A 25,157-nucleotide genomic window follows, 5' to 3' on the forward strand; every position below is an offset into this window, starting at 1 on the left:
TCATATATTAAACTCCACCACATTTTATTCCAATGTTAAGATTCACTACTGTGCTCTTTAAGTGGTAACAGATTCCTTCCTTATTTGCATTGTCCATTTCCTTGAATTTGAGATGGTCTACTAAAGAGTATAGTTTCATTTTCTACCTTGTCAATGGTCTTCTATACATAGACAAATTCCTGGTATATTTATTTGGTTTCATTAAATGCAATCATTAATGGTTTTCTTGACACAATTGAATATTTTTGCTTTAGGATCCCAGTGCAAACAGCATAACAAAGAATCCAACTGCCATGGAGTGAGAAGGTACAGTGGTTAGTTCCCCATGGTTGCTGCCTTCAGGGAGCTCATGGTCTAGCTGGGGAAACAGCCATTTTTAAAATAGTCCTTTACTGTAGTGTGGGAAATGCCTTGATAAGTGTATGCCCAGGTACAAGGGAAACAAAGCTGAGAGGTTAGAAGAGTTTTCCAGTTTGGCTGTGCATGAGACTAAGTCCCAAAGAATAAATAGTAGCAGGTTGGGCAAAGAGCAATGGCAGGGACTATGGCTCTTGAAATCACTTTAGGATGATTCCTTTATATTTCTTAGTTATCAAACATCATGTTTAAAAGGCCTTGTACAGCCTTTAAATACAGAGAACAAACTGATGATTATGGAGGGTGAGGTTTGGGAGGAGGGGGATGAGCAAAATAAGTGAAGGGGAGTAGGAGATATAGGTTTCCAGTTACAGAATGAATAAATCACAGGAATAAAAGCTACAGCATGAGAAATATCATCAATGATATTGTAATACTATTCTATATGACAGATGGTAGCTACATTTATGGTAAGGGTAGCATAGTGTGTGAACTTCTCGAATCACTATGTTGTACACCTGAAACTACTGCAAAACTGTGTGCCAACTATACTCAAAATAATAAACAAATAAATAAATAAATAAATAGCCCTGTACAAAGAAAATGGCTGAAGTTTTCTCAAAATAAAAGCCATTTGGAAATGTCCCCTTGCTCTGAAATTCCACTTCCCTAATAAATATTTCCACTCTGCTTAAAATGGACACTAGTACTTAATGTCCTAATACAGATATGTTTGCATTATTTTTAACTTGACTTATTCCCAAAATGATCCTGTTGCAGTATTTAACATTTTGAAACCCCACAAGAAAAATGCAAAAAAATTCAGGGAAATGCTTTCTCAAATTTTTAGGGTAAACACACACACACACACACACACACACACAATCTTAAAAAAGAAATTCTCGTTTCCCTTTTACTTCCCTCTTCTATGAACTTAAAGACTAGGGTCGACCTCCCCCATTATAGTGCTCAATGTATTTCTCCTTCTTTCCTTTTTCCTTTTTTTGATCAATTGATCACTTACCCATCTTCCCATGTAAACTATCACATCCTTAATGGAAGGAACTGGGCTTCCTTCCTATTTGTGTCTCTCATAATACCTAACACAGTACTGACTTTTAATAGACACAGAAACATTGACAACTGAATGTAGGATGTTACAATAAAACAACAAGTAGAATAATTTAGTAAATATGAGATGATAGATTAAGTGAACTGTGTTATGGGTTATTGCCTGGCCCATATATGGTACACAACAAATGTTGGTTGAATGAGTGTACAAATAAATGAGGATGTGCCTTGATAAAAACTGGAGGTATACAAAGGATTTGGAGCATTTACAAACCAATGACATGCTCACATTAAGACATAACATGAAGTTGGAGAACATAGTAATCCCCAACAGGGTTTAACTGGATGGTCCCTCTGAAATCAGGTCAATACATAATTCTCAGGTATCTCAGAGAACCAAGACAGGGGAAAAAATGGAATCTAGGAAAGCATTACCTCAGCAAGATACACAGAATGAATCAAGTGGTATTAAAATAATGACCTTTTATTTAAATCATGGCATTAAAGAATCCTAAATGAATTCATGAGTTTACCCTATCCAGGTAGAGCTGGGCTAAGTGTGCGTGTGTTCATGCATATGTATGTATGTATGTATGTATGTATGTATACACACACACACGAATGCAATTCCTACTCATGGAAGCAATATTCTTGAAAGGTTGTCAATGAATGTAATTATCAAAAAATAGATGATTTCAGGGAGTTATAAGTGCTATGAAAGAAAGTAGTGTAAGAGGCTGTGTATTTCCTGAGATGAGAGTGAAGTGCCTTTAGTTGGAAGATCAGAAAAGGCCTCCCTGGGGAGGTTGTAACCTGAATAAGAGGGAGATTCTCAAGAGAAGACCTGATGCATAGCAAGTGGTGAATGCAGATGCCCTTACAGAGGAACTAGCAAGGATATCTGAGAGTCAGGAAGAAGGCAGAGATGGCTGGGTCTTGGGAAATGATGGACAGAGTGGTGAGCAGTGTACACTGAAAAGTAGACAGTGACCGCAGGATCTTATAGCCCTGGAAGTGACCATGAATTTTATTCAAACTCAAAGAGGAAATCTTTGGGAAGTTTTCTATAGGCAGGGGAACAGCATGATCTGATTTCATCCTTTAAGAGAGTCTCCTCACAGGCTGCTATGAGAAGTAGCTGTTAGAAGTACAGGAGAAAAGCCAGTTGGAAGGCTGTTGGAACATTCCACCAAGAGAAGGTGATGTTTCCATTAGGGTGGCAGCACTGGGGAGGTGGGAGCCATTTTTGGTAGAAAAGAGTTTGTTAATGAATTGGTTGTGGAGTATGATAGCTGCAAGTGGAGAATCAATAAAAATGCCTAGGTTGTTGTACTGTTGTTTATTTTTAAAATGAGAGAGAATAATTGGAATGATCAAATGAGTAGACTGATGTCTTTCCTTTCAGATTGTATTATAAATGCTTGGACATAATAGCTCTTGCGTTAGCTTTTATTGTTTTCTTCATTACATCAGGCACAGTGCTTTGTATATTGTGGGTGCTAATGATTAGATATTGGCTGATGAAGCGATTGGGAAATTGAGGTCTATCAATGTCTAGCCTTCCAGTATGTTTCATTGTACTAAACTTTTGATTTCTTAAAGAGATCATTTTTAAAATTCTTTGGAAATATTAAGAAATGTGGAGAAGAAAACTAGCCTAGGTTTAAAATTTTTATTCTATGCCTTTTCAAATCCTCTCACTTGGATCTTCACAGAATTGTAACTTGTTTTAAAATTGGTTGCTAAGAGGGAGTCATTTTCATTAATGAGGATAAATATTAAGTGTCCTTCATTTGGAAGTTTGTCATTAAGATTCAAAGACAAAGCATTTTAGTGTTTTGATGGTTTACTTACATTGATATTTTACATTTGATATTTTCTTTACATTGATAGCCCAATCGCTATGAATGCTATATATTGTCAAGCTTTTCATTATTGCACACACACAAAAAAAGTTGCTCTGTGTTGGAAAATTAATCCCCAGGGGAAACAAGAATTTGTTTAAACAGAAAGGGATTGCTGCTGGAACCTACTATCACTTCATGGGACTAAATTAGAAATCGATACAAGGAGACTTAGAAAGCACTGTACTTTTTTATGTTGGGTTTTACCTCAGATTTTTAGTTCTGGTAATGAGTAGCAGCTTAGCTGAACAAATGACCACATGACTACTTTGAACCTATTCCACCAAGGGAGAATCCCAGAGGGGGCAATTCTTACCTTGGAAATGTGAATAGTGAAGAGCAGAGGGAAATGAACAATTAGCCTCTTTCACATTTCACTTGTTAGTACCCTGATGGTGATGACTTCTCTATGGTGGCCTTTGTGAGGAATGTTCAGACTACAGATGTCGAGCAGAACAACTATCCTTTGGCTAAACATCTGGAGTTTTCCATAAACTCATACATGCAAACTAATACATTCCACCAAACCAAGCAGCTTTTGTTTATTTGGAGGTTCTCACTGTCTACATGAAAATCAATAAGGAAACTGTTGTAGAATAAGAGCAAGTCTTCATTGCAAATAGAACCCAGCAGTATGGTGAGAGTCAAAGGCCTCCATTTCTTTTTTTCCCTTGGCACCTACACTGGTTTGCCAGGGGAAAGAAAATTATTCCATTTGCTATACAGAAAGGTATAGCAGACTGGTCCCTGATAAGCTAGGACAGAAAGCTTTGGTATTCACCTAGTCTTAAGATCAAGTTCCTCTTACAGCTCTTGGCTGTCTGCAGCTGTTTTATATACCTAGGGATTACAGAGAGCTCTTTGTAAACTTCATAAGTGACTATATTTTAATATTGTTTAAAATTCCTCATGACCTCCTATTTGCCTGCAGAATGTAGTTCAAATTCTAGGGACCAGTTTCCCCTGTGTTTCATATTTAAACTTTTTAAAGTCTTTGCCAGCTGTCGACCAAACTCTCCTTCTTGAAACTATCTCCCTGCTCCCATTGTTAGCTGACATTACCTCATATTTTCTTGCTTTTCCTCCTACTTCTCCACTCACTCCTTCCTAGTCTTCTTTCCAGATTTATCTTCCTCTACAAATGTTACATTGTTGGTTATCTCCAGGTCTCCAAAACTTTCAGTCTTTTTGATCACAGTATTTCTAACAATATCCATGGCTTCAAATATACTTCAAATGTTAATTCCAAAATGTATTTCTTTACAGCAGATCTGTCTACTAAGATTGATCTCTAACTATCTTATGAGCCATTTCTACCTTGGTGCCACACAGGTTCCCCAAACTCATCATATACAATATTATAATAATTATATTCCCCCAAAATCTGTTACTCCCATAGTCCTTTTTCAGTATGAGGTGCTACCATGATCCAACAACTCCAACCTCATACATGGATGTTGTCCTAGACTCCTCACTCACCTACCACACACAACTGCCAAATCCTATAGATCCCATGTCCCTGATGTTTTTTAGATCTAGTTGTTTGTTGTTGTTGTTATTGTTTAGATCCATTGGCTAGTTCAAGTTCTAGTCACTAGTGTTAGACACCTGTGACCAAATCATACTGCCTCTCTAGAAACTAATTTCCATTTACTATTCCCCATGCTTCATGCTTACAAAATTTCTTTCACATATATTGCCCTTTTTTCCCCCAGAGCCATCTATGAGAAGGCGCTATTATCTGCATTATACTGATGACAGGAACATATCTAAGAGTGGTTTTTAAGATGGTCAAGAACCTAACTAAGAAAAGGATAAGAAATCCTTAATCCAAGGCCATCAACTCCCAAGATCATGTTCCTTTCCCCATAACAGTTCTTCTCTCCATCTATACCCCATAAAGTAGATGGGGAGAGCAGGAACAATGGTTTCCTATTCAAACTGAAGAATAAAAAACCATAACAAGTCAATTGGGATGACTTATCTAAGACCTTTGAGCTCTCATTAGGAGCACAGTGGGAAAACCTACATTTATGACTTCTAGAATTCTGTTCTTTTTTCCATAAAATTCTGCTTCCCAGATATTGTCAAAGAATAAAAAGAATGTGTTATCCTGAAAGATATGTTTCTGGTGTGAAATAAAGGGATACCCAGGGCCATATCCATTAAATGACTAAAATCACAACTGGTATACAAAAATCTTCCCATTCCAAGTTTTTTAATTGTTGGTGCATTCTGCAGTACTTGTCTATATTTTATGTAAAATTCCAAATTGAAATCTGTTTTCCTTTTTTGAAAGGAAATTTGTTTTCCTTTTTGCTGTGTTGGTGGAGCTAGCTAAGACTTGATTTGCACTCTACTATATTCAATTTTTTTACTTTCCTTGTGAAGAATAGTCTATGTGGGAAGGAGCTTTTTGATACATGTTCATACATGACCTCCTGGGATGCAGCTTGCATGCTACAGAAGCCAAGGAGAATGATGTGCAGTCTGCCATCCAAAAATAAAATGAATAAACACAGGAATATGCCTGCTGTATTAAAATACTACATTTTTCTCCTGATGTTTCAGGCTTTGAGACCATTCGTATATCAGTTCAGTCCTGAGGGGAAAATACTGGGAAACAGCATTTGAATTGTACTCTCAGAGTTTTACATGACTTAACGGTGATGACCAGGATTTTTAGACTGGCCAGTGTTTGGGCCAGCCATTTTTATCATTAAACTTCTGTCACAGAGAAGAATTTGATGAAGTCACAGTGGAATAGGACAGAGAAACCATGGGCTAGGAGTTGGATCTATGTTCTGATCTCCCCTTAACCACATTCTGGTCATACAGTATAACCTCTCTAGGTCTCCTCTGTAAGCAGACTGTGAAGTCTCCCATAATATTCTTTAAGGACAAGAAGAAAACTGGGGTGCATGGGTGGCTCAGTCAGTTGGGTGTCTGACTTTGGCTCAGGTCATGATCTCAAGGTTCATGAGTTCAAGCCCCTGATCAGGTTCTCTGCTGTCAGCACAGAGCCTGTTTCAGATCCTCTGCCCCCCTCTCTTTGCCCCTCCCTGCTCACACTCACTTTCTCTTTCAAAAATAAACATTAAAAAACTAATAAACAGGTGTACACTGAAAGGTATTTTCAAGAAACAACCATTTTTAAAAGAAGAGAAGGCGAAAACTGAAATCTGGGTGATAATCCTGTTAGGCATTCATAAGATGGAACTTCTCATCACCCACACAACCAACACCAGTTTTTAATCTGTTGGTCAAAAGATTGGACACAGCAGTCACCATTTGGAATGATAACAAAAAGATACGTGCATGCCTTAATTACTTCACCTTAAATTTAAAAAACATAACTGTATGGCAGCGCAATAAAATTAGTGGTGTGGTGATATTTAAAAGAAGAAATGGGACTTCTAATAAACCTCATCCATTTTTTTTGAGTCACCATGTTATTACTGACTTGATTGAAGTAAAGTAAAGTAAAGTAAAAACACATTTGTAGCATCTTTGACTATGGCATGAGAAACCTGGGGCCCTGAATTTGATCTAATTTTTTTCTCATTTTTAGATCCATCTGTTTGTCCCAGAATGCATGCTTTCTTTATTGTCCCTAATTTCAGTTTTCAAGAGATCATCTTCATTAGTCCAGTGTCACACACTGTCTTTCTATAAATCATCACAACTTTAAATTTGTCTGATATCGCTTAACAAATTGTGTTCTTCATTATTTTTTATATGTGAAGTTTAAGATTTTCTCTAGTATCGTCAACCTCTGGCCACAGTTTTTATGTTATTTTCCAGGATCTGAATTGTCTGGTAATTGCTTTAAAATGTTTGGTACACCAAATTGATTAGGAAAGCCAAAAATCTAGGGCTCGTTTTTTATGAAGTTCTACTTCATTTTTCTTGCATAAAGTTTACCCTTAATTCATTATCCATGGCTTTCAATTTAGATTTATTTATTTTTTAAATTTTTTTATTTATTGTCAAATTAACATACAGTGTATACAGTGTAGTCTTGGCTTCAGAGGTAGATTCCTGTGATTCATCACTTACATATAACACTCAGTGCTCATCCCAACAAGTGCCCTCCTCAATGCCCATCACCCATTTTCCCCAACTCCCTGCCCCCATCAACCCTCAGTTCTCTGTATTTCTTTAAATTAGAAAGAAAATCAAATGAAAACTAAATGAAATAACTTTACAATTATTTTCTGACTTTTACAGTTGTCACCTAACTTGGCAGCAATGGTTTGAGCTACATATTATTAAGTCTTTCTAGATCAGTAAACTTCCTTTTTTTCAGGTAATTTGGCCTTTTAATTTTTAAAAATTTGTTTATTGAAATATAGTTATCATACATCATTGTATCAGTTTCAGATGTACAGTATAATGATTCAACAATTTTATACATTTTTTAGTGCTCAACATAAACGTACTCTTAATCCCCTTTATCTATTTCACCTACCCCCTCACCCACCTCCCCTCTGGCATTCACCAGTTTATTCTCTGTATTTAAGAATCTTCTTTTGCCTCTCTTTTAATTTTTTTATTCATTTGTTTTATTTCTTAAATCCTATCTATGAGTGAAATCATATGATATTTGTCTTTCTCTGACTAATTTATTTCACTTAGCATTACACCCTTTAGGTCCATCTATGTCGTTGCAAATGACAATATCTCAATTTTTTAATGGCTGAGTAATATTCCAGTGTGTGTGTGTGTGTGTGTGTGTGTGTGTGCACGTGTGTGTGTACACACTCCACATTTATCCATTCATCTATCAATGGATGCTTGGGTTGTTTCCATATATTGGCTATTGCAAATAATGCTGCAATAAAATAGGAGTAAATATACCTTTTAAGTGTTTTCACTTTATTTAGGTAAATACCCAATAGTGGAATTACTGGACCAAATGGTATTTTGATTTTTAATTCTCTAAGAACCTTCATATTGTTTTCTACCATTTTACATTCCTACCAACAGTGCATGAGGGTTCCTTTTTCCCATATTCTCATGCCAACACTTGTTCTATCTTGTGTTTTTGATTTTAGCCACTCTGACAGGTGTACAATGATACCTCATCATGGTTTTGATTCCTTTTCCCTGATGATTAGTCATGTTGAGCATCTTTTCATGTATCTGTTGGCCATCTGTATGTCTCCTTGGAAAAACATCTATTCAGGTCCTCTGACAATTTTTAATTATATTATTTGCTTTTTGTGTGTTGAGTTGTATAAGTTTTCTATATATTTTGAATATTAACCCCTTATTAGATATATCATTTGCAAATATTTTCCTCCCATTTGCTAGGTTGCCTTCATTGCTTTGCTTTCTTTGCTGTGCAAAAGCTTTGATGTTTTGAACTACATGTGATTAAGTCTTCTAAATCAGTAAACTTATGATTGATAGAAACAATTCTTTTAATTTGCTCATATTTCATTTTTGTAATATTTAAATAAATTACATATACATACATATATAAAATGTATATACATACATACATATATAAAATGAATACAATAAAAATAAACAGATTTGAGAATAATTACAACTGATTCTTGGTAAATGTACAAGTCACATGGAACGAATGAGAATATATGGGCCATGAACATCCCACTTGCTGTGGACACTGGTCAGCTGGTCACTGAGGGGATGGAGAGGATTGGTTAATCTATAAAAAGATGTTGATTAAGACAGCTCAGTAGTAAAACTTGTGTTAACTGTTAAACTGGAAGAGGATCTGTGATGATCTGCTATAGTGCATGGTCCTTTTCTCTTATTGTAATTAAAATTTTGCATGAAAATGTGAAAGGTATCTTATATTTGAAAATGATACAAACTAGATGAAAAAGTGAAGTTCTGTAATGGGTAGCATATCAATATATATTTATTGAGTTAAATTGATGATCTGTTAGCCTAACTATGAAACTAGATCAAGATTAATACCAATAAATTTGATAATAGTGGTTATTAATTAACTATATTGAGTTTCCAAAAACCCAATTTACAATTATGTGATAGAATTGATTTTGAATCATTTGATGTCAAAAATACATGAGAAGTTAGCTCGACCCTAAACTTAACAATACAATTAAGCAAACTTTAAAATTCTGTGTTATCTTGGGCTCTTCTGGCGGGAGTATGGAATGCAGATGGAGGAAAGTCATCATCTCATGGCATTCAACCCTGGTCTGAACACATCTGGAACTCTGAATTCATTTCTAGGTTCTAAAATTTAAGTAAAAATCAGAAGAAATATGGGGTGCCTGGCTGGCTCAGTCAGTGGAATGTGTGACTCTTAATTTCAGGGTTGTGGATTCAAACCCCACTTTGGGTGTAGAGATTACTTAAAAATAAAATTTTAAAAAAGAAAAAAATGTAGGAGTATAGACAGAAAGATAGCTAGGAGTCTTGAAATTATCTCATAAAGAACCAGAAGTGTTAGGAATGTTTATTAGAAAGAGTAAAACATGCAAGAATATCTGTCATTTGGTGCCCACTCTGGACATAATGGGGGTTACACCCAGAGAAGGAAGAAATTTTCAATAGGTAGAGCTGTTACACTGCAGATTATATTTCCCAAAGATGTAACAGGTATATTAAGCTAAGCGTGTACAAAACCAAATTCAATTATATTTTCCTACCCAAACATGCACTTTTTGGTTCTGTTAACAGTGCCATCATCCTCTTAGTCAGTAACACATCCCTTAGTACATTCTTCCTCACTACCACTTCACCCTTGTGACACCGAAGTCTGTTTACTTTTTAAGCCTTGTTTGGAAGTTCTAGAAGAAAGAACACCTATTGTTGTACCCTGGGAAGAGCAAGCCCCTTCTATCTAGGGGATTTAACTTTAAAGAAATACCCCCTCCCCCAGATCACTAGATCAATTCTGGAGATCAAATTGCCCTCACTATAATTTCCTTTTATTTGTCCTGGATATTTAATCTCCAGATATCTTTTTAAATTTTTTTTAATGTTTATTTACTTTTGAGACAGAGAGAGACAGAGCATGAATGGGGGAGGGACAGAGAGAGAGGGAGACACAGAATCGGAAGCAGGCTCCAGGCTCTGAGCCATCAGCCCAGAGCCTGACGCGGGGCTCGAACTCACGAACTGTGAGGTCGTGACCTGAGCTGAAGTCGGACGCTCAACCGACTGAGCCACCCAGGTGCCCCTAATCTCCAGATATCTTAAATGTATCTTCCTTTAAAATTCCTTCTGCCATTGCCCAAGTTTAGACATTTATTAATTTTATCTCTCATGACTATTTTCCATTGGTCTCCCTGACTGTAGATTCCTACCTCTTCCTTCCACCATGCAGAGTATTTTTAGGTTTACTCTTCTGAATCACAGATATTATCATATTGATCCCTAACTTTAGAGAGCTCACCACTGCCATCAAGATAAACTCCAGACCTCTTGGCATGGTCTTCATTGCCCCTCTTGACCCACCCCAAGTCATTACTCATCTCTGGCTATTCTGCTCTGGCCAAGCCAAACCACTCAAGGTTTCCAGAGCACAACACATACTCTCGGCCTTCCATGATTTTGATCATGCTCTTCTAGTTTCTCAGAAAATCTTCTTTCCCTTCTACACCATTTAAAATATGTATATATCCTTCCCAATCCACCCTAGATGGTTTTCCTATCAAATATACCTAGAGATTTATTGAAAAATGTTATCTATAGCAAAGGGCCCAAATGGTTATTTGATTTTACCATCTTTTTTATTATCAGGTATTTATTGAGTGCTATACTATTAAGGAATCAAAGAGGGATCTAAAGCACTTCCCAGTTAACATTTGTTAGATGTTACCAGAAGATATAAATAATTATATAAGTGTCAATGAAGCAACAGGGGAGATATCCAGCTTCATGGGGGAAGGTAATGGTGTTTTGGTTATGTTGCATTTGAGGTACTGATTGAATACTCAAGAAGACATACTCTTCTTTTTAAGAATAGTGGCAACTTAATGCATGTATATGAAGAAAGGGAAAGTAGAAATATAAAAGAAAATAAATATTAAGAGAGATGAGATAAATGATAGATACAGGCATTCAAGAGATTGGTGAAGAGTTAAATATGACAAGGAAAGATGACAGTTCTTCAAAAATATGAGTGAAGAATGGAGCAGACTATTGAAAACACATCAGGAAGTATTTTAGTTGGATGGGACTTTACAAGCAAGGCACATTAAATAAGCTTACTGTTACCAGTTTGTTAATAGAAGACCCAAAAGCCTTTTTCTGTTCTCCATAAAATGACATAGTTTTAATGTTACAACATTTTTGAAAGACTGGTTATCCTGTCCATTCCTGCTTTAGAGTGGGAGAAAATTAAAAACCCATTAATCACCGCCATCTAGGCCCTCTGTGTTGTGTGTGTAATAAAACAGCTTCAATTCAGATGCTCAGAAAAATTTAAAGTTAATGCAGCAACAAGAATGAATCTTCCAGCATCATTTCAATTTCATTTTCTTAAGTGACAGCCAGTCTTTTACTTGGAAAATCAGAGGGTTCCTGGAAAAGAGATTCTACTGTTCTCTGGCTGTTTTATTCAAATGACAGCATAATTTTTAGAAAGGCAATAAGACTGTTATCTCTCTCTAAATCCTAAAAAGTCTTGGTAATATTTACCTCCACAGTTGCCTGACTTGTCATGTCAACCAAGCTACTACGTACCAAGGGATGCCATATGTTTCCTGCCACATGACAGGACTTCTTCCCCAGTATGGGTGCTGACATGCTGCTGAACCTTCCTCATTCTCATCCTACTCAGCCACTATCACTCAAATGCTCACAAATGTCCGGGGCTCACTAATAAGGTGGTGTGGATAGGACAGAGAAGTTCCTGTATTAAATTATCTTCAAACGCCACTGACATGCATGTTGGACATTTATAGAGAAAATATTGGGTGTTATTTTATGCAAACAAAACTGTCAGTGATCTTCAGTGAGATTCAGCATTTCTTGACAAAATATGTTGGATCCTCTGTCTGAACTATCCACAGAGCTTTGCTTTCATCTTTCTGTAAGGCAACATGATTTTTCTTAAAGAGAAAGCACTTTAGAGCCAGCAAACATGGGTTCTACTCTTGCTACCTACTAGCTGTGAGACCTTGGTCTTTAACTTCCTTCAAAAATTAGCATAATGGCTAGTCTCAATGTTGTTATAAAGTTTGAAAGAGGGAATGGGGTCTTACAGATAGATGGAACCCAACCCATGGTTTTCATCATTTGAAAAGGCATTTATGAAGCACATTCTGTGAGTCAGCCCTGAGATGAGAATGTACAAATGGATAATTCCCACTCCTTGCTCTGAAAACATACATGACTTAGCAGAAAGAAAAAAAAAAGACATGAAAATAAATGGTGGTGATTGTCAGTCCTGGGGGCTATTTTGGCTGTGTGATAAAAATGGGATGGTGCATAGAGCACTGTGTCAACTGTGTTGGGGAGGTGAGGGAGGCATATCATAGAATGCTTTTCTGAATAGATGTTTCAAAGTATCTAGAAAAATGATAGGAAAATGATGACCATAAGACAAAGACATTCTGAACACTTAGCTCTCCAGTGTTAAAAAGCTTTAAATTTTAGCTGTTCTTTCCTGCTGTGATTCTTCCTATGTCAGTTCTCTGTCTGGAATTCCATCTGTCTGGCCACTGCCTGAGGCGCTGAAAAGGGCTAGGCAGTGGTCACTGGGAATTTGTTAGTCATGGTAAAATTAGCCACACACTGTCTTTGTACTCAACAGTATGAAATGCACAGAACCTGCTTGGTCCCAAGGGGAAGATATTCGGGGGCGGGGGAGTAAAAATATCAGTTGGACCACCTAGGTGGCTCAGTGGGTTAAGCATCTTACTCTTGATTTCAGCTCAGATCATGATCTCACAGTTTGTGGGAGTGAGCCCTATGTCAGGCTCTGCACTGACATTGTGGAACCTGCTTGGCATTCTCTCCTTCTCCCTCTCTCACTCTCTTTCTTTCTCTCTCTCTCTCTCTCTCTCTCTCTGCCTTCCCCTCCCCCACTCATGTGCACACTCTTTCTCTCTCAAAATAAACATTTTTTTTTATAAAAATACCAGTTATTATCACTATCATGTAGCTCCTAATATGCTTTGCAACCATTCCCCATTCAAGTCCTGCTTACATATTTCCATCAGGGAATAACAAAAATTCCCTTGTGTCTGTAGGTCTTGACTAACAGATAATTCACTGTATTTGTCTTAGTAAAGTAAAAGGATAATTACATGTGTAAAAGGCTCTGTTCGAAATTCACAGACTGAGAAACTGGCTGACTTTGCATGTGTAATGTAAAAGGACTCAAATTCTGTGAGTACTTCAAGGTGTCTTCCACATGTAATTTAAGTGTCACTAAAACTTTAAAAGAGACATTACTAGAATAATTTAAAGGAGAATAATAAAGTAATTAGTTTAAAGTAGTGATAAGTAAAATGAGATTACTGAATATTTCTTTGTTTTAATTATATGGGCTAGGCTAATGGTGAGGAAGCTATCAAGAATTCTAGTTACTCATTAACTTGGTTAGCAAGCATCATTGATCTTTACCCAAGAATGACTGTTGGCACTTCCTAAACTAGTGGAATATATACAGTAAAGGAAGGGATTAAACAGTTTAAACAAAGAAATACCATTAGCAATTAAGCATATAGAAAAAATGGTCGTTTTCACTAATGAACACAGAAGTACTCATAAATCTGAAGTATCATTTTATACTTAACAGTTTTTTTAATTATAATATCAGTGCCTCTAAGATTGTGGTGAAAGTGATGTTTATATATTTTATATTTTTTATTTGAAAATATATTAAATATAATAGGTAGAGAAGAGGTAATAAAATGGTACAAAACTTTTGAAAAGTAATTAATAACATAAATCAAGAACCTAGTAAATGTTGGGATGCCTGGGTGGCTCAGTCAGTTAAGCATCAGACTCTTCATTTCGGCTCAGGTCATGACCTCACAGTTTTGGGAGTTCGAGCCCCACATCTGGCACTGCGCTCACAGCACAGAAACTCTCTCTCTGCCCCTCCCTCGCTCACATTATCTCTGTCTCTCTCAAAATAACTAAATAAGCTTTAACAACACCAACAAAAAGAACCTAGTAAATGTTTGCATTTGGGGAATATAGTCAAAGGAAATTGTCAAATAAGAAAAAGTAATTGGTATCAATATGTCCCTGCAGCATTGTTAATGATATTAAAACAGTAGAAAAAAACCCAAATACCTAACCATAAAAGGATAGTTAAATAAATTATTATATATAATTTGCATAATGCATTATATTATAATAGTAAATTATTATTATATGTTGAGAGGAAGTAACATTATATAACACCAAAATAATAATTATGGAATCCCTATAAAAATGCTTAAATTATAATGTGAGGAACAAATGCAGGATGTAATCTTTTATATGGTCCATGTATATATAAAATTACATCAAGCACATGTGGACGTATAGAAAGTCAATAGCATAGTGTGGAAAGTACACACACTTGGCAACAAGACAGGCTTTAGTTTGAATTCTGGCTGTTGATTTCTGATAAGTCATTAAAGTTCTGTGTGTCTTTTTTAATATATAAAATGTGGATACTCATACATACCTATAGGACAGCTGCAGTATTTAAATTAGATAATTCTATAACATATGATACAAGGTAATGGAATTATATGTGAGTTTTTAAAGCTTTTCCTTATTTTGATTTTCATTAATTTTATAGTATTTTTACAATAGAAAATGTATTTTAATTTGATATTTGTCACCAAACTTATATTCACAAATACACACTTTGGGGCAGTGACTAGATAGCTGAAAGAAGTGATCTAAGTAATTCTTATTTAGTACTAAATATGTTAAAGTAGACACACTGCTAAATCATATTAGTTCATCTACTTAACAAACACTTATGTAGTTTTACCATGTAACAGACACTGTTCTGAATATTGTATTCCCTGAATCCTTGTAACAATCCCTGGAGGAAAGTACTATTACTATCCCAATCTCACAGGTAAGAAACTGATACACAGATACCGGTAGATAATGAGCAAGGTCACATTGGTCCATGTGGTGGAGCTGGGATTTGAACTCAGGAAGTCTGGCTACATGGTCCAGCTCCTGAATGCTCTGCTGCTTTTCAACTGGTCAATCAAAACATGTTCAGTGAACATATATAGTGCTTGACACTGTGAAGGATGCCAGCAAACTTAGGACACAATCCTTAACTTAAAAAAACATTCTCTAGCTTTTAGCTACTGTCCCAAATTTTGCTCCCTCAACCTCACATAACTGTCATCCATGTCACAACTAAAAACTATTCACAGAGAGATACTGCTTCTCGTCCTTAATGACCGAAGTTCTGGATGAAAATCTGTAGGCTACAGCTTGGCTCTCTGACAATGTTCGTGTTTTCAGAAGTATATGCTGAGAAATGGTGGAGCTGTCTATGTAAAGGTGTCTAACTGTTCTACAAACAGTGGACTCGGGTTCTCTTTATTCATATATTTGTGTATATACACCTTCATACCCTATATGTATATGTAACTAACATTACAACTAAGATATTAAATCAATACTGCAAACTAACATTACACACTGAAACACATTTTATAATACATTTTAACACATAGGAAATCCACAAAGCATTGCTTCTTGCTTTTGTTATTGTGCATATCTTAGACGAACCTCTCTCTAATCGAAGAGTATTCTGAGATTGCAAAGCACATTCTTACAAACTTGAAAAATTGTCACTAATTGGGAGATGAGACAACATGATGGTTAAGAATAATGGCTTTAGGGGCGCCTGGGTGGCACAGTCGGTTAAGCGTCCGACTTCAGCCAGGTCACGATCTCACACTCCGTGAGTTCGAGCCCCGCGTCAGGCTCTGGGCTGATGGCTCAGAGCCTGTTTCTGATTCTGTGTCTCCCTCTCTCTCTGCCCCTCCCCCGTTCATGCTCTGTCTCTCTCTGTCCCAAAAATAAATAAACGTTGAAAAAAAAAATTTAAAAAAAAAAAAGAATAATGGCTTTAAAATCAGTGTAGATGCCATCTCAAGCACAGGTATTTACCACATGACTTGGACAAGTTTCTAAACCTCTCTTTAGCTTAGTTTCTTCATCTGTTAATGGAGACAGTGCATACCTCATAGGATTGAGAGAAGTAAAAGATATAAACATACAAACTTAGAAAAATGACTCAGGCAATATAAGTGCCTAAGGAAGAATAAACATTATAATTCTTACTGCAACTGCTTATCCATAAGATAGGTCTTATTACCACGTGACCAAAACAAGATGTGGAATTACATTAAATTCTAAGGTTGGTATGCAACCATAAGTCTCATTTTTTCAAGTTTTTGTGTTCATCCAGCAGCTGAATTGTAATAATTTTACAGGTGTTACAAGTGTGAACTAAAATGAAAACTTATACTAATTAAATACTTCTGATGTTCAAATTCACTGTTTTAAACTTTGTTATAAAAAATGTTCTGCATTAAAAAAGTAAGACACTACATTATGATGAAGTTTATATTTCTATGCTCTTTGTTGTCTCATTCCAAAGGGAAAAAAATTACCTCTTCTAAATATTTTGTTTCCATTAATGTCTGTCATTTGAAGTTTACTTCAAATGGATAATACATGTTGAAATCAAGTTTTAAAGAAATATTAACCCCTTATCTGGTAGAGTACTAAATTTTGTGGATGAGTCTACTTATCACCAAAGAATAGCCATTCAATCTCTACTGTATTTCTTTCAAGATGGGCCCTTTACTTGACAATAAGACTGATAAGAATGTGCAAAGACATTTTAAATAAATGATCTGTGTTTGTTTTTCTTTCTTTGTTGCAGTCATTCTCAGCACAGCACGGCAACCCGCCAGCCTTCCGTAACTCTCCAACGGGCCATCTCCCTGGAAGGGTAAGATAATAATATGGAGCCTTCTCTTAAACTAAACCGTGCAGCCTCATCACTTGAACGTAAAGAAATTTTCTTTATTTCTTCCTTTCTTTCTTCCTTCTTTCCTTCCTCCTTCCCTACCTACCTTCCTTCTTTCCTTAGCAAATATTTATAAAACTTATGTTATATGCCAAGTACTGTGCTAGGTACAATGTTTAACAAGACACATAAGATCTCTTCTTTCCCTTCAGAACTCTTATTGTCTGGTGGGAGGGGCAGAAATACAGACACAAATTTGTATCCTGTGTAACCATCACAAAGAGAGGCATATAAGAGATTAAGGGAGGATCCAGGTTGGACACATGGATGAAAATGGGCATCAAAGGAGGGGGAAGCAGTTCAGGATGGTTTCAGAGATTATATAACTCTCAAGCTGAGAACTGAAGCATCTGTGGATATTTGCCTGACAGACACTGGAAGTAAGGGTACTCTGAGCAGAAGAAAGGGCATGTGCAAAAACATGAATACATGAGCAAGCACGAGGTGTCATAAGGCCATTAAGTGATCGAGTGATGCAGCCTACGGTGTGTGAGACAGTGGAGCAGGAGATAAGAATGGAGATGTTGGCTGAGCAGGCTTACCTGTAGAGGACTTAGTGTTTTGTATTTCTGAATTCTCCAATCAGGTAAAAGCTGGAGAGGATGGAGGGAAGGGGCTAATATTTCCCTCTACTTGCTTGATAATTACAACAGGTTTAATTGAGAACATTTATTGGTTAACTTATAAAAATTAAATCATTTTACTTTTCCAATCTCTGTTACCAAATTTGCTGCAAACCTATTTCTCATTGACAGGTAGGCTTCCTTAATGACATTTCAATTCAAGCCTTTTTGTTTTAAAAGTTTGTTTTGTTCAGACCTCTGTCCCTCCTTCTAACTTAATTAGGGCTTGAGTTCCACCAGAATGTGGAGTTGACAGAGGTGTTGTCTTCTCCTTCTCACATCACCCTCTAGATTGTCATTTCTCTTAGATTTCTCCTCTGGTAGTATTGGGGCAAAAAAGGAAACTGGAAATGGAATTTCCTTATCATTCCACTGTGGCCAGTCCCTTTTTCTTGGTTATCTCTGGTGATGTAGCCTGGATGGGTGGATAACCAACCATGCACAGATGCTGGGAGACTCCCACAGCTCCCCTAGCCATGTGGTCCCTTGGATGACTCAGCTGTCTCTTCCACAGAACTCCTAGCAATGGCACACTGTGACTTACCATGCATGCACCACTGCCTGAGCCCTAGCAGTCCCTCCCATTCCTCCCAGAGTGCCCCTTTCTCATCTGTCCTCACAACTTCAAACATGAGGCTTGCAGGCATGAGTGGCAGGTATCTTTCCTCCTCCTCAGGTTGAGCTTACCAGGGAGAGTCCTTGCCTCTTCTCTCCCTGGCTGACCTTCTTGTCTTCACTGCCCAGGGTTCTTTTCCAACCTGGGTAGCAACAGGGCAATGCAGCAAATTCCATGGGTAAGTGGATATCCACCTAGGAAAGAGACATTGCTCTTTACTTCCTGGAAGAGTATAAATACTATAAATACTTTTCAGAGTGCCCTTTCTTGCCCTCAGCTCAGGATGTCCCTAAACCCATAGGAAGGTGAGCAAAAGGAATGTGGCCTCTACATAGACACTGCACTCCCTGAAAAGGACACCTCCTTCCCCTGGTAGCCCGCCTTTTCTGTTTGTGATGGTAAAGAATGTCAAAGCACTTTTGTTCCTGTAGTAAACAAACAAAAACAGAGAGATAGGGGTGGTTGCTAAATATGAATTTAGTTTTGGAGAATTTAAGTAACTTTCTTCTCAACAGGGCAGTGTCTTAATTGTAACATTTGTTCTAGTTCACGAAAAAAAAAACAAAAAAAAAAACAAAAAAACAAAGGTAAAGTAAGTACTCAATCAATACTTCGCCGCATTTGGTTCTGTAGTAATATTGAAGGTGGTCTAGATTCTGGATCATAGCCAGAATCACTGAGTTTAAATCTGGGCTCAGGAACTTATGAGCTGGGTGATAGCAAATGGCTTGTTTTTTGTTTTTTGGTTTTTGTTTGTCTGTTTGTTTGTTTGATTTTATATGTTCAATTTCCTCATCTGTAAAATGTATTTCCTTACAGAGTTTTTCTCAATAATTAAAATTATATTTATTGTTTTTTATAATATTACTGGAATTATATGTGTATTTGCTATAGTATAGTATAATGTTCATTGCTGTTGTTATTGTTATTCATAACATATACTTAATTTATCAGGTGGGAGAGTTTCACATTTATATTAAATAAAGATTCGTTAAAACAGTCAGGGACTGGTGTCATTGCTACTTTAGAGAGACTTATTCCTATATACACAGGTAATGCTCATTTGTGGAAGCAATCCAAATCATTGAGTTTGCTTCATTGTTGAGTTAATATTTATATACAAAAGTATTTTAATTGCCAAGATTATACTTAAATGCTTGTTAAACACATTAAAGAATAGTGTAAGCCTTTTCTACATATTGGTTTATCCTCAGCTCCAAAAGACAGAATATAGGACCTGCATAACAAATGCTCTTACATTTCTGGTATATATATCTGAGAAAGTTTAGGACAGAGAGACTACATAAACACATGAGAGGAAATAGTCTCCCCCAGCCTGTGAACAGTCTCCAGTTGGACTTGAGAATGTTCATCAGTCAGCACTTGTGACTGAACTCTCCATACCACCCCCATCGATTTCCCCTTTCTGGAAAGAGCCATAGTTTAGAAAAACTATTCCACAGAACTCACTGATCACCTTCTCCAAAGGACTGTGATCAGTTTTGAATTCTGCATGTTAAATCAGACATGGAGAGCTAGCATGGAAAGTACATCCAGAGTTAACAAAGGGATGGGACAGCATTTTATCAAGGAAACATTGACAGGGTCAAGATTCTATGATTGGAAGAAGGGAGCTTATCATTAATGAGATTACATTCAAAATGTGCAACTTGTTGGGAATAAAAATAGTACATATTCATGGATAGTCCTTTAAGGGAAGAGAAAAGAAACTATTTATCAAGTGCTTATTAGGCACCTGATATGTTGTCATTCTCTCTCTCTCTCTCTCTCTCTCCTCATCCATTCATCTATCTTCTCTAATTTTATTTCCAAAATAGTCTTATGAAATAGGCATCCTTTTTGTAAATCTTAATTCTCAGGAGGTTAAGTACTTTTCCCAAGGACACCTACATAGAAAGTAGCACAGTTTGGATTTGAAATCAAATTGGAGTCTGCTGTACAACAGTGCAGCATGAAAAGTCTTTATTGAGGCAGAGAGCTCTGGTCACACCATTCATAAAGCATTTTCAGGATAAGTGAGACATAGTGAAGAACTTCCTAGGGCTTTTATTTAACAAATGATAAAGAACCAGAACTGACTCTAAATCTGGAAACCATTAAACAGAGCTAATAACCCACCATTTGGGGTGGATCTGGAAGCCCATGTACATGCTACATGGCAGAGGTGTTGTTTGTGGTACAGGTGAGAGTGGGGAGCTGAGCTTCCCACTGGTCTCAACTTCACCTTCCTTGTTCCTTATGAAGACCTCCCTTGGCAGGGTGCAATATGGCTGTCATGCCACATATTGGTCATTAACACAGAGAGGATTCCCTCCAGCTGTTCTAAATAATGGCATTTTCTTCTAAAGCTATTTCCAAATCTCTTCTTTCTTCTTACTCACAAAAGCTTATTAGCAGTTTGCCAATAAATATTGTTTTAGCCTTTTGCACTGTTTTCCACTTGAGTGAAATTACTTCTGTGATAACCACAACCACTAATGCTAATTCTTTGCTAATATGAGACCAAAGATGTGAAGGCCTTACCCTGATGTCATAAATGGAAGAGTGAGTCCTTTTATAAAAAACACAACTTGTAATCTCAGCTATACTCCATTGTTTTAGCTGGTTTAAAGCATTTTTCTTCATATCTAGTGAATCATGCAGTATGAAAAATACTGTTTTCCCTGCAATCATGGAAGGAAATAGAGTCTGGAATCAAAAAATTGGTTTAGAATCCTACCCTCTTTGCCATCTGTTGTTGTCATTCTCAAAACAGGACCCTTACCCTAAGCATGAGTTTTCTCCACAGCCAAGAGGAGAATAGCACAGGACTCACCAACTTTCTACGAAAGTAGCAGGTACATATTAGACCCTCAATAAGTACTAGTTGAATATATACTTATTCCAGGTGTTCTGAAAAAACAAAACTTTTATTTTTATACCCACGATTAGCTTGAAGACCCACGTTGAACACCTGCTGTTAAATATATATATGTATGTATATGTATATACTGTATATGTGTGTATATATATGTATATATATGTATTTGTGTAAAGCATTTCTGGATATAAAATATTTGAGGCAGAAATAATTTTGTGCTGCAGGAATATTTAGAAGGGGATACCTCAGTAATTCTCCACAAAGCCCAGAACACTAAAATTCATGCTCTAAGTGCCCAGCTGGCCAACAAATAGAGAGATAATGTGACATACAATCATTGTCACTGAGCCCATAGTGGGAAAGTAATTTTTCACTTTGCATAGGCCAATGGGTCTTTAACAGGATTCTCATTAAGGTGTTATACTGCTGAGTGCAGGCAATCAACTGAAATTGGAAATTTTCTTGCTTCAAAATTCTCTTTCCTAATGCTTTTGTGAAAAGCAACTACTTAGGATATTTTTTAAGTGAATGTACTTTAAAAGTCCATATGTTTATATATTTTTCACCTAAGTTGCTATTTACTTGACATAAAATAATTGGAGATATTTCAGATTTCCACTTAATTTGATCCATGAAGACAACAAAACTGTCTAATTGAGCCTCTACCTAGAGTTACTGCTGTTTTTTAAATCGATATCTGAATCATCTTTAACTATGCCAGACATGAGGAGGCAGAATAACATCCCCATTAACAGTGTGAGCTCCTTGCTTCAGGTTCAAGTTGACAGATACAGCCCACACCTGAATCTCTTCTTCCTCCTGAGACCCCATTAAAAGGACACTTAAAAGAATAAGGAAGAGACAATCCCATAATGGTAAAGGAAGTGGGAGAGGCATCAGAGGCCAAAAGATTCCCTCACACTTCTGGATGACAGCAGATGGTGGGGTATAGATGGATGAAATAGAGCAAAGCAGCCCCGACTTAGATCACCCAGGGAGGCAGGGCCATTGTGTTCTATGTAAATGCCATCTTCTAAAGTTGTTTCCAGGGATGCCACCCACAAAAAGGCCCACCACAGTGCAGCAGCATTGGATGCCTACAGCTCAGGAGGCGGCAGAACTGCCTAGCAAGCCCAGGAAATTCAGAGACTTCAGAACAGTGACAACAGATGGGCTGAGAGCAGAGTCTGAGAATAGGACTGAGGATACCCCTACTCAGCACACACACTCCTGATACAGAACAGCTACAAGGCAGTGACTTACCACCTGTCAGAAAATGAAGGCTCTTCTCTAAAGAAATAGAATTTCTTCTGAGGAACCTAGCTAAGCTAGTTTGCATGTAACCACACAGCAGAGCCCTTCATGGTATGCCAATTATAGGGACAGCTTTCAGGTTTGCTTGCCTAACCTGAAGTCTTTCAGTGGAAAAGACTTGCCCTTATCTGCAGCAGCCCCTACAGCCTTTCTACTACTTCATTCTTAAATATGAACAGCCAGCCATGAGTTACTGAACAGTTTAACAAAACCCATAAAATGACAAAAAAAAAAAAAAACAACAATAAAATACACATACATAGAGAAAAACCATCCTCAAAGAAACATGTCATTCTGGTAACAAAATAGAATTTAAAGAAATACTCTCCTTATAAGCATATTGTTAACAATATGGAGGTAACCACTGGAATTAAAAGTGAAATGGTTACAAGTGATTACCTCTGGGAAACCAGGTAGGATTCTTAGGAAAGGGGACACAAGTTAAATTTTGAGGAACGTATTTGGAACAAGGTGGAGATTAAAAAAGGGAAATGATGTGCAAAAAACTAAAGTACTTGGCTAACACAGCCAAAACTAGGAAGTATCTACAGCTATCATGTAGCTTTCTCTCATCCACCAGAGGACATACACTTTGTTTTATCTTACTTTAGAAGATCATTCCAGCAACATCATAGAGGTACTTTTCCACTAACTGGCATTTTCACCTCAATGAAATAGCTGCTCTGTGAGGTGTTGACCACCTTTACAAGTAGCACTCAACAAGAAACCAGATGACCCTCTTCATGAATATTATAGAAGGAATTGTTTACAGAGTGGATGGTTTGCCTAGTAGACCCTCACTAAAAATCTCTCCAAATAGAGAGGTCTGTGAGTATCCAAAGGATAACCAAGAAGCAGTCTTGTCTGTATACAAATACATCTAGGAGAAAAACCATCCTCTCAGGTTAACTGTTCGGTGTTAGTAGCATCATCATTCTTTCTTAGAGGGACTGGCCGGTCTTGATAAGAACAGCCATGAACCTATGTTTGACACAAGAGACCCCCTCGCCACACTCTAAGACCACTCTGGATTCTTGAGACCATGGCACCTTGGCACCACTGCAGGCAGAGAGCCTCTGGCATTCCCATGTTGGGTCTGAACAGGTGTGCTTCCAAGGAACACTCTGGGAACACAAGCTTGGCTGGAACCATTGGTTCTCTTGTCCTGTACCCATTTCCTTTTGCCTTTATGGGAGCTTTTTTGCAGCTAACATGCTTCAGATTTTTCAGGATGATGCTGACTTAAAATAGTCTTGGTCTAAGTGCCCCGATATGTGGTTCCAAAACACATGGTCACTGTAGAAAGTGTAAGCATCATTGACCTGAGAACCAGGAGATCTGGGTTCTAGGTTCAGTTCTGCCACATCTTACTCTGTGATTTTTTTTTTAATTTTTTTTTTCTTTAACGTTTATTTATTTTTGAGACAGAGAGAGACAGAGCATGAACGGGGGAGGGGCAGAGAGAGAGGGAGACACAGAATCGGAAGCAGGCTCCAGGCTCCGAGCCATCAGCCCAGAGCCCGACGCGGGGCTCGAACTCACGGACCGCGAGATCGTGACCTGGCTGAAGTCGGACGCTTAACCGACTGAGCCACCCAGGCGCCCCCTTACTCTGTGATTTTGAGCAGATCTTAGATACTTTCCAACTCTAACATTATAGAGTTTAATGATTTTTGAAGATAGAAAAGTTTGGCTTCTGAATTTGTAAGAATATTTCCAAACATGAGACCTAAAGGACCACTGGGCTTTAGATAGCTGGCCCTCAGGGGCAGTGGCTTGAGTCATCTCTGCCCACACACACTCACATATCCAGCCATCCTTCAGGATTCATAATCAATATGAATGGTCAATTTCTTCCTTACACAGAAGTCTGTCCAAAACATTTCCGTGCCCTGATCCTCAAAAGCAATACTAGGCAGTGTTTCCCAGAGTAACTGAGAGGAGCCTGGTATGCTGAGAAGTACACTGAACTACTTTCAGACTTGAAGGGGAAGCTTTATTCAGGTTATTAGTTGCTGGGATCCCTGGTCAAAAATATAAACCTTTGTTAACCACAGAAATGTAATTGACCTCACCAAACAGGGGGCCAAGTTGGGTTAAGTGGAGAGAATTTTTGTGTATGTTTAGAATGCATTGAGAGAGCGTATATAGTTCTTGCCCTCTTCTTTATTTTGTTCTCCTGATAGCTGAAGAGTTTACTTAGAATATAGGAAAATTAAAAATACAGCAACTAGGGGCACCTGGGTGGCTCAGTCGGTTAAGTGTATGACTCTTGCTTTCGGCTCAGATCCTGATCTCACGGTTTTGTGAGTTTGAGGCCCATGTTGGGCTCCGTGCTGGCAGTGAGGGGCCTGCTTGGGATTCT

The 25,157-nt window shown here is 37.4% G+C and overlaps 1 protein-coding gene across 10 annotated transcripts in view; it reads left to right on the forward strand.

Annotated features, from left to right (window-relative positions):
- The window catches only part of DLG2 (discs large MAGUK scaffold protein 2), a 1,224,822-nt gene that overhangs the window by 815,857 nt on the left and 383,808 nt on the right, over positions 1-25,157 (forward strand). For all 10 annotated transcript variants that reach the window (XM_047070845.1, XM_047070851.1, XM_047070843.1 and 7 more), the window contains one exon: positions 17,212-17,280. In XM_047070845.1, the coding sequence (XP_046926801.1) occupies positions 17,212-17,280 (69 nt within the window). The remainder of the gene's footprint in view (positions 1-17,211; positions 17,281-25,157) is intronic.

This window comes from Lynx rufus, unplaced genomic scaffold (assembly GCF_022079265.1).
Source record: "Lynx rufus isolate CCGP_SWC_20201006 ecotype Redwood Valley unplaced genomic scaffold, mLynRuf1.p SCAF_9, whole genome shotgun sequence".
NCBI lineage: Eukaryota > Metazoa > Chordata > Mammalia > Carnivora > Felidae > Lynx > Lynx rufus.